Source organism: Trichomonas vaginalis, chromosome I (assembly GCF_026262505.1).
Source record: "Trichomonas vaginalis G3 chromosome I, whole genome shotgun sequence".
NCBI lineage: Eukaryota > Parabasalia > Trichomonadida > Trichomonadidae > Trichomonas > Trichomonas vaginalis.
In genome coordinates, this window is record NC_067203.1 from 23,123,083 (window position 1) to 23,137,863 (window position 14,781).

Below are 14,781 nucleotides of genomic sequence, written 5' to 3' on the forward strand. Positions count from 1 at the left end.
ATAACTATCACTTTTGAGAAATTACGTAATTCACATCTTTTCACACTAAATGGAGCTTGATCATCTGTTTAAACACTTGAGTTTTAACAAGATTACTGATGAATACCAACAAGTTCTGGAATTTGATAAATTTTTTTCTTCAAAATATATTATTTTGCCTAATTCTGCATTTTAATAGAAAGTAGTAACTACATTATGATTATTTCTTCATAGAATTATGCAAATTGATTCGAATCTCTCTTTAAAAGACGATAAGTAAATCTATCAAATTTTGAGTATAACTCTACGTTGCAATTCGAAGGAAAAAAAAGTTTTTAGCAACTCTTATTATCAGATCTATTTCTGCAACAATTACAGAAGCGGATCTTCCCTATTGCGATAAAACCGAGATCGTTGATCATTATCAATCAAGGATTATCCAGAAAAGAATATGGAATAATTACACGTATTGTATCAAAACCGTAGCAGCTAACGGCTATGATGGTACAGATTTAGCATTAGTATTTAATGAACTCAGTGATGCCAAAGTATCAATGTATTTAAAGGGAATTAATCAAGATACTTATACTCTCTACGAAATGCCTGAAAATCGAAATGCAGGAGCATATTTCCACAAGAACTCAGGTCTTATAACATTTAAGTCAGATAAAGAAGTATTGATTAGCGTAGGTTTTACCACATTTCAAGGATCATGCGAAGAAAGACTTATAACAAACGATCACAGATTTTCTAGAAATGTGAAGAGTGATACTAAAAAGGTGTATTGCATATTCAATTCTCTTCCAGGAACTCAACGCTACAGATTATATTCGAATTCCTCTTACATTGATTTCAATGCTCTTTTATACCCAAGATATCCAGAATATAGGGATGTCTATTGGCACCAATATGATTTTCTTCTTGAACATTCTTCTGCAATATTTATTCAATATTATGTTTCACACTATTACCGCAAAGCCACAGCTTATATTAAAATAAATGGAGATAAATACTCCAAACATTACTGCTATGAATGGGTAAACAATTTGAGCGAACCTCAGTTCTTGACGCCTAGTACCTATTTAGGTATATCCGTTGGCGCAATTGTTGGTATAATTTTCGGAGCGATAATAGGTGTAGGAGCAATCATCTTTTTGATAGTTTTCTTAGCCAAAGACCGATATCTTAGAGATAGTTTAATCAGTTGGTTCTTCGCTCCATGCCAGTGCGATTGTGAGAAACCAACTGGATTCGATACAATCGTCGAATATTCTTACTCCGAATAATTTTATAACTTTTTTTTCCCCTGTTTTTTTTATTTGCCCAATTTCGTAAATAATAACTTATATCAAATTGATTTAAAGTTTGCCATTCAAAATAAAGGTTATGCAACAAAAAACATATAAAAATTCATAAACTTCGCTTCCAATTCGATAATTGACCAGAAAGTTTCTCTCAATTTTATGGAGAGGATACGTAATGGGATTTTAACCATGAAAATGAGTTTAATATTTTTTTTTCCTAAGAAATGTATATTTTCATGTTTTCTCTATGAACACATGGTATTAGATTGACTTTTAACGAGTAAGATTAATATTACTTTTCAAAGGTACATTCACTAGGCGATAACAGTAAAATGGGATGAAAATAGGATAAATAGCATCCCTATATAGTGCCTAACAATATTTATACGGGCCAAAAAAATTTGGCTAGAGATTTGGCTAGTTATAAAAGTTAGAAAATTGAGAGGGATTTTTATTTTTGAATTTTTTTTGGAAAGTTAAAATTGCGATTAAAAATCGATTTCCAGGAGAAACTAAGCATCTCATCATATATTTAAATCGATAAAAATATTAAATAATAGTTGAATAGTATAACAACGTGAAATTATGCTGAATCTACAGAAAAAATGAACATATTTTGACATTTTTGAAAATTCATACGTTAGATGGTGACAGACTCATAAACATACTTTAGCTAAGATTGATATATGGTTTCAACAACACATGGTTAAATCGTAAAAAAATATTTTAGATTTCAAAAAGATATATATGGTAATATAATGGAACAAAGTCAACAAATAGCATGTTAAATATGTTATAATTAACTTTTTATTAGATCCAATAGTAGATATCGAATAGTTTCCAGCTTTATGGTTAAATATTTTCTTTTCGAGCTTCTCTTTAACTGTTGTATTAAGGTTGTAAATTTTTGATGCTAGAAACTATGGAATCTTCTTTGCTGCTGCATTTTTCTTGAGAGTTCTTGCAATTTCGAATAGATCTGCGCATTGTATGAAATTGGGGCTTTAAAATATCTTGAAAACAGAATAGGACTGCTTTTCCAAAGGAATGCTTACTTGTAAATCAGAGAGTTTCAAAATTGAGAGCAAGATTATCATCATAACTTTCGATTTTGCTGCGAAAAAGGAAGACAAGTAATTAACAAATCATTTACTGTTGTTCATTAAAAGAAGAAAACTTTGATAACAACTAATGATGATAAAATCAAGCTATCTTTTAATATTTTAAATTGATAAGACATTCAAAATATTTGAATGGTTTAAAATATTTTCTTTTAATTTCTATAAGATATTATCATGATTATATAATAAAATTTAAATTTTTATTCAAAAGGCAATATTTCAAACTTTTAATTTCAAAAATCTTAATTCTGCAATAAGTGTATTTAATTGTAGCAAATTTAATGATCCTTCGTCATGCTTAGCAATTTGGAACTCATAAATTAATGATTTCTTCAAGTAAAATTCTGCATTATTTCAAAAGTCAATAATTCTCTAGTAACTTTTCTTCAAACCCTAACCATTATATTATATGTATAATGGAGAATAATTGCAAAGAAAGATAGCCGAATTTACTGGGTAGTTCTTGTGATGCGAAATAATTGCAAATTAACACATAGTTTTAACAGCATCAATCTCTTTTTGCTCTCATTTAAATGCATTCGCACACTTTAATTTTGAAATATAAGAGTTTTGGAAATTATCAAATTTATCTGCTCAAATACTATAGATCTTCATAAGTGTTAATAGAATTACAAGGCTTACATATAGTGTTTAATATAATGATGCACATTATACTGGGATTCATTCCTTATTCATCTAGTTATTATAAGATTTACAACCCCATGAAAATTTAAAATTTTGTCAAAAATAGTGAATGTACCTTTTACTTTTCCAAATAAAAAGAATTATTTTATTATATTTTCCAAAAAATGATTTCAATGCAAATTACCATACAAAAAATCATTCCAAAAGCTTAAACAAGGATTTAAATACTCAATTTTGTAAATAATAATCTAAACTCAAATAAAAAAGATTTGACTTATATCTTGAACAGTAAAAGTATTTCTTTGTATGGCAAGATTGCAATTTTCAAATGTAACTCTAATAAAATAATTTAATTTGTTACCTGGAACAATTATCGAAAGCCACGAGACATCCGACAATCAAATCCGGTTTGTTGAACGTCTTTAGCAAATATGGCGTTAGGACCACCCAACGTCTTTAGCCAAAACAAATATCAACCGAAGTTGATATATGGCCGTCAAAAAGGGGTAAAAATATTACTCGAAGGGTAATTTTTACGAAATATGCTGATTTAATGTAGAACACTTCTTTATAACATACTGATGCTATTATCCAAACAAAAACGAATTTTAACGATATTCATTAACAAAACTCAGATTCGTGTTTCGGATAATTAATCACACGTTCGATTCATATAGTATTTTATTAAATAAGGCCAAATTTAATATTAATTAGGCAAAATCAAGACTAATTTCAAAATCCCGATTTCTCTTGAATTTTTTTAAACGAAATTTCAGAAATTATTATTGTATACATATTATAATGCTTAATTTTCAGACCAAATGTCAATTAAATTTTGAAAATCTCTTATCCACCTAAAGATAAAAATTAGTTCAATATCACTAAATGAACATTATTTGCAGAAGGAAAAAAGTTTACACACGAAATTGAATGCTGATAAATCAAAATATTCTCAAAACTTTCCGGTTATTTTCTGAAATTTTGTCAAAAGTTAAATGACTCACCGAATTGATTTACTTTTACCGAATGGGCGTACATTCTTTCTTCCTTTAGATCAGGATCTGAAAGGATGCGCTGTTCGCGACTTTTTAATGCATTTTGAACTCCAAAATTACGTATTTTGCAGAAATTCGCCCGTCCAAAACCAATTTGATATTCTTTATTCATCAGATACCGACAAAATCAAGGTCTCAGAGAATATTACTACAGATTTTATCGAGGCCCCTCTCACTTCTTTCTTTGTTTCTGATAGAAATGTTACATCCAAGCAACAAAGAATGCCTTTATTTGTTTTTGATATCGATGAGTTTATTGAGCAGAACGCAGTATTGTCGGCATCGATTCCGTTAACCAATTTTACTCGAAAACACCAAAGAGTTATTTTGAATGTCAAATTACCAACAGACTTATGCATCAACATCGAAGCAAAAATTTCAAAGACAGTATCTTCTATTCAGAAGCAAGTTTACGAGCAGCTTGCTTCCATTTATGGCCAAGATGCTGTTAGAGAGTCGAAAGCTTACCGCCTTGGCACAATGAAAGGCGAATATCCATCCCACAAGCTGAAACTTTCCGAGTCCCCTGAAATGATGACAGCAATCAAGCTCCAACAACAAGATATTACTAAACCACAATTTGTTATGATGCAAATCTCAGCAGAAACAGAATTTTCCAAGGCTGCTAAGCAATACATTAGTGATCTTGAGCTCAAAAATATTATCCAAACATCAGAAGTCTTAACATTCAATTCATCATTTTCCGAACTCCGTAAAGAGGTTGAATCCGCCAGAACATCTCGCTTAGAACAGGATCCATTACTTGCTCGCATGCGTCTTAACGCCAGCGATCCACCATTAACCACTTGCAGGAAAAAGAATGTTCCTATCAAAGTTGATACTCGTTATGTTGCATTATCTGGTGAAGCAACAGCTATTTCCTTAGCTATACAATTCGATACTACAGCATCTCAAGCCATTCGTGATCTTTTTGCTAAAATGCAAGAACATCAAGGTATTGGCAAAGATTTGAACCCAGACAACTACGCTTTGACCCTTCAAGGCACCGATGAAGTTGTTGCTGGTAATTTCCCTATCAAAGAGTTCGTTTGTGTCAGACAATTTTTGTTATCTGTTACTCCCTTCATGAATTTCCTTCTTGTAGACAAGAATCAGCTCATAGATCAGATCAAGTCCAAGGAGCTCTCATATTCTGCACTTCCCGAGCCAACTCCCGAGCAGCAATACAAACCAATTATTCTCAAAGAAATTGAGAAGCCATCTTTCGATATTATGGGTGGTTTCCCGCATTCTATTGCCAAAGAGAACTTCTCCATCTTCATTGGAGGCTGTTTTAACATTCCTCCATCTTTGGCCGCATCTATTTACATGATCCGTGCCGTCATAATTCACGGATCAAACGAACTCGGAGCACCAGTGATGACAAGACCAGCGCTAGGCGGAACAAGCGTTTCCTGGAACGAGATGTTGACAGTTTCCCTCCAAATCCAACAGCTTCCAAGGTCAGCGAGAGTTGCAATCACTCTCTACAACTACGAGAAGATTGGTTCAAAAGGAAGCGCTATTGCCACTATTAATATTCCAGTTTTTAATTTCGACGGCTGGTACAACTCCGGAGTCAACTTCCGCTCTATGTGGAATGGCAAGGACACAGATCCTCTCATCACAACTTGCCAATGCGAAGATGACGACGCCACCCGCATTTTGTTCGAAATTCCACAATATATCTTCCCAATTGCACATTTGAGTCCTCCTCCACAGCAATCAAGACAAGTCGGGTCATCAATGAGAGTCACAGCCCAACAAAAGGTCGCTGTCGACAATTTGAGAAAGAAAGTTTTCGATCCACTCAAAAAACTGACAATGGAAGAAAAGAACTTGATTTATCGTTACAGACATGATTTGTACGACATGTCATCTTTCCTTCCATTAGTTCTCAGCTCCATTGATTACACAGTTCCGACACAAGCGCACGAAATCGCTGGATTACTCCAACAATGGGAGAAACCGAAACCTGCAGAGGCATTGAGTCTTTTGGATTCAGAATTCGCTGATCAACGCGTTAGAGCATATGCTGTTGAATGTTTGGAGTCATTGTCTGATGATGAAATCATGCTTTACATGTTGCAATTAGTACAAGCATTGAAATACGAGATGTACGATGATTCTCCACTTTGTAGATTTTTGTTTAGAAGAGGTTTGGCAGAACCGAAATTTCTTGGTCACCAGCTCTTCTGGCAATTGATCTCTGAAGCTCACATCTCTCACATCAGACGTAGATTCTCTAGTTTCGTCGTAAACTTCTTGTACGGATCAGGAATTTACAGAGATGAACTGATCAAAGGTTACAAATTCACTCAAGAACTCGTCCAGCTGAATCACAAACTCTGCAAATTGTCACACACAGAAGCAACTGAACCTTTCAGAGAGGCACTCAAGAATTTTGACCTGCCAAACGAATTCCATCTGCCTATGGATCCAAGATTGGTCGTTGATGCTTTTATCGTTGAAAAATGTAAAGTTATGAATTCAAAGAAAAAACCGTTTTGGCTAACATTCCACAATGCCGCTCCATTTTCAACGGAACCCATCCGTGTTTTGTTCAAAGTTGGTGATGACTTGAGACAAGACCAATTAACACTACAAGTCATGCGTGTCATGGAGTATCTTTGGAGAAAGGAAGGAATAGATTTACACATGAGATGTTATGGTGTTTTGCCAACAGGTTTCAACCAAGGATTCATCGAAGTTGTTCCTAACGCTATCACAGAACAAGCTCTTCAACAAGAGAAAGGAACATTCGCGGGTGTTTGGGATAATAACACATTGACTGATTATTTATACAAAGTCAATACAACAGAACAAAACCAACAACTCGCGAGAGAGAATTTCATGTATTCATCTGCCGGTTACGCTGTTGCAACATGTGTTTTGGGTATCGCTGATAGACATCCAGGAAATATCATGTTGCAAACTGATGGCCACTTTTTACATATTGATTTTGGCCACTTTTTGGGCAATTTCAAGACAAAATTGGGCTATCAGAGAGAGAATGCTCCATTCCACTTCTCTCCTGCATGCGCAAATGTTCTTGGAGATGTAAATGGAGAGATGTTCAAGCAGTTCAGGAAATTATGTGGAGATGCATTGAACATTCTCAGACATAACTCAAAACTCCTCGTAACACTGTTGATGCTCATGCTTGGAACAGGAATTCCTGAGTTGCAAAAGGCAGAAGATATCAGATACATGACTGATATGATGTTCTTGGATAAGACTGACTCTGAAGCTAAAATTGAGTTCGACAAACTCACTGATATGTCTCTTGATTCAACAAGAACCAAACTTAATAACTTATTCCACAATATCGCAGTTTCAGACTAAAAAAATTTTAGATATATTTTAAATTTAAGTCTATATTTAAAATTTCGAATTTTTTTTATTGAGCTTGAAAATTAATTACATTCAAAAAAAAATCCAAGAATGATAGAATGCTATTGTAATTCATACTTAAGCATATTCTATCATTTTAGGACAGTTTTTATTGGATTTTCTAGGTCATCAGGATCACAACGTAACGTCTTTCAATACATCCATCCGTTTGCTAGTTGAGTTTAGTGCAAAGATTTTCATAAAACTAATTCACATATATCATCTCATCGTCGTTAATAAAGTTTCTATTTCTCATTAATGAGCTAAAGGAGTTTGTTTAGATTTCTGTTTTTTTTTTATACCAAGATTTAATATCTCCAATTTTATCAAGTTTATGCCAGAAATGTACTTAAAAACTCATAAAGATAATATTTATTAAGTATTTTGCAAATGTAGTGTAAATGACAAAATGAGATTTAAAATGATAAGTCTTCATCTCCATCATGTTCAATTTCTGGAGGCGTTATTTCAGATGGTATTTGTCCATTTTTATCTGCAATATTTGCATCAGCGCCATTGTCAATGAGTTTTTGTATCATCTCATCTGATTTAATATAATATGCATGATGTAAAGGAGTCCAACCATTAACATTTATAGCATTAATGTCTGCCCCATGAGAAATTAAAGTTGAAACAATATCAAGACTGTTGCTTTTTGCAGCAAAATGAAGAGGCGTTTCTTGATTTCCATCTTTTAGATTTGGATTTGCTCCGCAATTAAGTAAAATCTCTGCAGACATGACATAATTATTAATTGCTGCATCTGAAAGAGGTGAAAAAGCATTTCCATCAATATCTGCTTGATTTTCAATTAAAATTCTGACAGAATTTACAGAGTTCTTTTCTGCTGCATAATTAAGAGGTGTTTTATTAATGTAATCAAGTGAATTAACATCAGCACCATGCTTAATAAGAATTTGCACAATTTCTTGATAATCAAAACTTGCCGCAATGTGAAGGTATACTTGTAACTATTGTTATATGTTTTGGATAAATTGATATGTCCTCTGGTATTATTGATTTATTATCAAATATTAAAGTTCCATCTAAACACTTGATTTTAGGATGTAAAGAAATTGTGTCAGATATCATGGTTTCAATAGTAATCTCGGGAATATATATATCGGGATATGAAATGTTGAAAAAACTTAACGATGAAAGTTTAGTTTCACTGTCAATTCTTCCAAAACAAATATTATTCAATATGTAATGACTGTTTGTTTGTTCTGAACCATGAATCAAATGAACATTGTTATGGTTATCACCAAAAACAGAAACTGTGTAATTTGTGTTTGAATTTGATAAATTATCATATAGAACAAATGGACTGTCTTCATCATTGAAAATATAAATAGAAATATTTTCATTCAATGAACTGATTTCAGATGTTGAATTAATTTTCTTTGATCCAATTGGGCATTCCTTGGTAGAATTCCCTAAGTAACAAAATTCCTCTGAAGAAATGAGTCTTAGAAAGGCAGGTAAGAGCATCAATAATCTTGCTGGATAATGATTTTTATGACGATAATTTTTTATAGAAATTTCTGACAAAATCAATCTAAGAAAACATGATTAATGAAATGATTTAAGTCCATTTTTTAATTCAATTTTTCAGCTTTTGATCTGAAATTTGCTCTCAATCTCATAAAATGGTAAACAATATTGAAAACATTATCATTTTATATCCTCAATCAATCCAACGTCTAATACTTTTTATTGTATTATCTATTTGAGTTTTGTTTTCTTTCACCTTTAACTCGTTTAAATACCAATTTAAAATCGTATTGTTCTGAGAATTAATTAATTAATTAAAGCAAAATCCGAAATTTATTACAAAATAATATTATCCCTATGGGAACTATGAATTTTTTGCATATTATTTAATTAAATCGGATTTTTGTCGATATTTTGAGAATTTTGTTTATAACATAGGCATACACCATCCCCCAAATCAATAGATATAGTATTACTATTCTTTTATTGATATTAATACAATTTCAGCATATTATTATTTAATACTAATTCAAGAAATTTGTTAAACATTATTCAATTTCAATTAACAAAAAATCATTTATTTTTCGACTCTCCAGATGATATTTGGAGAGAATACTACGGTGACACAAATTCTCTTACAAAATATCGAATCGATGAAAATATTACATTTACGGACCATATATTAGTTTTTCATGTTTACTTTATCAATCTAGATGATCCCGTTCTCAACATTAGCGAAAATCCGAACAATAAAGTTTTTGTTTATAATACTATTTTTGACACGATTCAAAATGGAGAAAATTATCAATCAGGATGTGTTTATCAAGAAAAAGGTCAATGTGTCCAGTATAAAATCTGTAATATCAATTTAATTACAAGTTTTACATCATATATGAGCATGAAAACTACAATTTCTTGATTGATATATCTGATTGTGGAACCGACATAATACCAGAACATTATGGTGGAAATATTTCTGTTCAAAACACCAATATATCAAATCAAGAATCAATAGGTTATCCTGCAGGTTATGTATTTCGATATTCCGATACCGGCTTAATTTCTTTTTGTAGGTTTGTCAATAATACATCAGAAGTGTCAGCCTGTCTTTTAAATTATGCATTTGAAGGAATAATACATCATACTATTATATGCAATAATAAATGTTACAACTCCACTGATAATGACGTAAGCGGAATAATTTGCTGTTTATACACTTCTGTTAATATAACATCCTGTTCAATAATTGATAATGCATGAAGTTATTTATTTCATCTGGAATATTCAATAATGATTGTTGAATCATGCTTCATAAATATTAGTGCTGAAAACAACAAACACATATCTTCAGTTATATTTAGCAGTTTAAAACTTATTAAATATTCATTTATTTTGCCAGAATCTAATTAAAAAACTCAATGCTTTCCCTTCAAAATATAATCATTTTTCCCCACATATTTATTTGTTCTATAGATATCATTTAATCCAGTTGAGCAATCTTGGAAATTCATTTGTATACTCTGTTAATTTTGGTGAGGGAATCTTTCCATAAAAGATAATGATGGAAAAACTGCACTTGAGTTGACAGGAAAACAAAATTCATAACAAACAACAAATTATTTTATTCATGATTGTAAATATAGTAATTTGATAGCTTGAAAAGTTTGAATTTCTGAGTTTCGCCTCCCTTATTAGAAAATCTGTCATACAAAACGTTCCAATCATGCATCTGTCCTCAAATATAATAGTATTAATGTGTACATTCTCATTTTCTCATTAAACTTTGATTTAGAGGAAATATTTTTACACATTTAGGATAAAAACCAATATTCCAATATAAAACTTGCATATTATGTTACAAAAAATATAAATACAGAATTTAATTATCCTTGATTGCTAAAATGTAAAGTTTTGAGAAGGAAACTTTTGAATGGAAATTACAAAAAAATGACTCGATTTGATTTATATGCTCCGGGAAACAAACCAGTGTCTTTCACTCAGTTTGAGAAAGAAACTATAGAGTCTGCTTTCCCATCTGGTGAAGCTCCAATTCATTTTGCCTTCAGAACAGACATTCGAGTCAAAAAAGAAACTCATCGTAACGATATTTGTGCTGTTTCACCACATTTCATTGCGTGTTTCAAACAGAAGACATATGGAGAAAAGCCAGAACTCTATTATAAGCTTCACATATCCAAAATTCAGCTTATGTGTTATGCGGATGATCCGTTTGTATTCATTAAGACAGAGGAAGATAAACTAACAGTCACAGGACATCAGTGTCTTACGTTTGCACAAATTGTATATCGTAATTACCTCATATCTTTTCCTACAAAAACTCAAGATGAAATTTTCGAACTTCGTACATCGGATATTTCGCTATTTCCATTAATAAAACTTCCAATATCACTCTCCCAAACATTCCAATTTGCTTATTCTTCATTTGCTGCTGAACAAGAAGTTCCTTATCGTCAAGAAGTTGTTAGATACGTTCATAACATGATTGTAACAAAGAACCCAATTCTGGATCTTTCACAGTTACCAGCAGATCTCTTTGTAGACACAGGAAAGAAATCTGCTTTTGATCCAGTGTTTGACGCTTTACATCTTACAAAAATAGGTCCAGGAATATGTTGTGTGAACCAATCGAGACCGAAATTACTCTCTTCTCTTGCCGATTCTGTTGATAAAGGCTTACAATTTAATATTATTCATTTAGACAATTGTGGCATTATCGATGGCATGCAGCAACTCAAAGAAGCCATATTCAAGAAGGAAGATTTCCCTTGTTTGTACTGGAATTTAAATAATAACAAAATTAAGGGTTGGAATTACTTTTGTGAGATCCTTTCGAAGCAGAAGTCACCACTTAAGCATTTATCACTCTCAAATTGCGGTTTGACGTCAAAAGATTTAATTCTTTTGTTTAATACTTTATCTCAGAACAATAACCTCTGGGAACTACGCGATATATGCTTAGCAGGAACAACCTTTGATCCTAAATCAATGTCTGCTATCAGAGAATTCATTAAAGTTTTATCTGACAATAATACAATGAAAATCGTTAGTTTAGACTTATCCCATGGTCAGAAAATTAATAATTTTATGCAAATTCTCGCTTCCTCGCCAAACGGATTAAGAGATTTGAACATTTCAAATTGTATTTTAGATAAAAATTCACAAGAAGCTCTGATAACCATAGTTGATAACTCAAAGACACTCAAGAGACTTGACATCAGCTATTCGCATGTCTCCCCTGAGTTTGTTGCGAGATTAATCGTTTCATTTTCCAAAAACATCGATTTGAAGCTGATTGAACTCAATTTGAGCGGTCTACAATTGAATGGAACCAAACTTATACCAGTTATTACGGCTCTACTCAACAGCGACGAAGAAAAATTCGATTCAATTTTATTTAATGAGGAAAACATGACTTCAGAAGATGTTAAGAACCTTATTCCTGTACTGAAAGACTTTGTAAACCTAAGGTACGTCTCTTTCTCCAATAATTTCAATGAAAAAATGGTCGGTGTCGGAAATCTTCTCGGAGACCTTCTTAGTTTGCCAAATCTTAAGAGAATTGATATCTCCGGATCACAGGAATTCAGTATGAAGCAAGAACTGGTTCCTTTCCTTAGAAAAGCTTCAAAAGCCGGTCTGGAGCATTTAGACATCACCGGACAAGCAATTGGAGACAAGGATTACAGTACAATTGCTCAGTTCGTCAGGCAATGCACAAATCTTCAAACTCTTAAATTTGATAATAATAACGTTACATCTGTTGAATTACTGTTAGATTTAGTAGCCGCTCTTAACGCTAATAAGTCAGTTATACTCGCTTACTTCCCTACTAACGATGCAAGGGCAATTGTTCAAAAAGCGAAATCAAATCAGAAATCTAACTTGGCACAGAGGCTTGGCGACATCCAGATCAGTCTTATGCAGTATATAAATGAGCATAGATACAAAAAGAAGCTTGGAAGCGTATTACCTTTCGAGTCTACACCAGAAATTTCGGAAATTATCCAAGAAATCACCGAAAACTACGTCAAAATGCTTGAAAACTATCCAGAATTAAGAACACACTCAGCTGTCTGCAAAGAGCTCAATCTTCCTCTTCCTTTCCAAAGAATTGGCGATGTTGTTGAAGATGGTGGCCAAATCCATCAAAACTCTATCGGCGATTTGACAGTTTACATGACAGAATCCATGAAATTTACAATTCAAGAGGAAGTAACTAATTACGAGACATTTGCATTCACAACAGCCAATCCAAACTTCATATCTGTTGTAGAGGAACACAACCCAGAGCCCGGAAGAGTCTCTTTCGTCACAAAAGAGAGAGATCTCAAGGAAGAAGAGGAAATTAAAGAGGAAGAACCAAAAGAAAAGGTCAAAAGACCAAAGAAGAAGATCAACTACTATGAGGATGATGATTCCGATGACGAAGAGAAGCTAATTAAGTTTGAAAAAAGAAGATATAAAGAAGAAGTAGATAGTGATGACGAAAAACTTCCTCAATTCACTAAAAAGAGAGATTATAATGATATAGATGATGAAGGAAAGAGAAAGAGACTCTATGGTGCTTTGCCTCAGCCAAAGAAAGAAAAAAGAAGATTTGATAACGAAAATAGAAAGCAGAGAAGACCATTTGACACAATAAATGATAATGATGACGAAAGTGAGGAAGAAGAACTACCAAAGAAGGCTTCAAAGAGAAAATTAAAAATTTCTGATTCAGATTCTGAAGAAGAACCTCCAAAACCAAAGCAGAAGAGCGAAGAAAGTGACAAAAAGAAGAAAAACTCAAAGAGAAAGCTCCAATTATCTGATTCTGAAGAGGAAGAAGTTAAAAAACCTTCAAAACGTAAAAAACCTGTTGTAAAGGATTCTGAATCGGAAGATGATGAACCAAAGAAACCGTCGAAGAGAAAGAAACCTATTCTGAGTGATTCTGAAGATGATGACGAAATTCCTCAGAAAAAATCATCAAATTCTAAGAAATCTAATGGTTTCAAGCCATCAGAGATGCCAATAATACCAATAGATATTCCAGAACATGAATCTTTTGCGGATCTCGCTGAAGAATCAGATGATGACAAAATTGTCAAACCAATGAAGAACAAGAAGTCATCATCTGCTTCAAATAAGAAGAACTTTAAGTGGTCTGATGATTCTGATAGCGAAGAACCAGTTCCAAAGAAGAAATCAAAGAGAAATCCAGAACTTGATGATACTCCTATTCCTACACAATATCTTGCCCATAAAAAGAAAGGAAAGAAATGAAATCCTATCGTTTTAATTCATTTTGTTTATAATTTGTTATTTTTTGAGTAAAATTTATTTTAAATCGATTCAAAACTCTTTAATCAACGTAAATCAATAAGATCAAGATAGAAATATTAAGCTTGAGCAATATAAATTTACTCAATCAAGAATTATTTTTAAAATTTATTTCTTTTTATGATTTTTCCATTCATTAAATAAAGTATAAACTTGGGCTCAAGCAAAGAAGTCGATATTTAGGTATTTCAAATCTCAACGCTAGATTTCAGAACTCATATATGAAAAAAATAAAGTTTAGTAACAATTATCACAAAAAAGACCAAACGACTTTGCTCATATTTTATGCATATTATATTATAATCCGTAATTTGTAAAGATAAAACGAAAATTTATGAAAATTTTTATATTTTTATACGGAATTAGTAGAATTCAGTAATTGATTTTTTCTTGACTTCATATATGGTGAATAGATATGTAATAAGAGTTCAAAAATTCAATGATTAT

General features: G+C 32.2%; 4 protein-coding genes across 4 annotated transcripts, besides 1 other annotated feature; 3 read left to right on the forward strand and 1 right to left on the reverse strand.

Moving 5' to 3' along the window:
• Positions 1-301: 301 nt before the first annotated feature.
• TVAGG3_1035540 (uncharacterized protein) lies at positions 302-1,303 on the forward strand (the record flags this gene model as incomplete). The annotated part of the gene is made up of 1 exon (XM_001580365.2): positions 534-1,265. The coding sequence occupies one exon, from the start codon at positions 534-536 to the stop codon at positions 1,263-1,265; it is 732 nt and encodes a 243-aa protein (XP_001580415.1).
• Positions 1,304-1,583: 280 nt separating this feature from the next.
• Positions 1,584-3,169: a mobile genetic element.
• Positions 3,170-4,039: 870 nt separating this feature from the next.
• On the forward strand, positions 4,040-7,760 carry TVAGG3_1035560 (PHOSPHATIDYLINOSITOL KINASE family; the record flags this gene model as incomplete). Its single annotated transcript, XM_001580364.1, has 1 exon — positions 4,045-7,449. One exon carries the CDS (start codon positions 4,045-4,047, stop codon positions 7,447-7,449), a length of 3,405 nt encoding a protein of 1,134 aa, XP_001580414.1.
• A 107-nt stretch (positions 7,761-7,867) lies between these two features.
• TVAGG3_1035570 (protein ubiquitination) lies at positions 7,868-8,238 on the reverse strand (the record flags this gene model as incomplete). Its single annotated transcript, XM_001580363.1, has 1 exon — positions 7,914-8,237. One exon carries the CDS (start codon positions 8,235-8,237, stop codon positions 7,914-7,916), a length of 324 nt encoding a protein of 107 aa, XP_001580413.1.
• Positions 8,239-10,932: 2,694 nt separating this feature from the next.
• On the forward strand, positions 10,933-14,317 carry TVAGG3_1035580 (uncharacterized protein; the record flags this gene model as incomplete). The annotated part of the gene is made up of 1 exon (XM_001580362.1): positions 10,939-14,277. One exon carries the CDS (start codon positions 10,939-10,941, stop codon positions 14,275-14,277), a length of 3,339 nt encoding a protein of 1,112 aa, XP_001580412.1.
• Between the last annotated feature and the right edge of the window lie 464 nt (positions 14,318-14,781).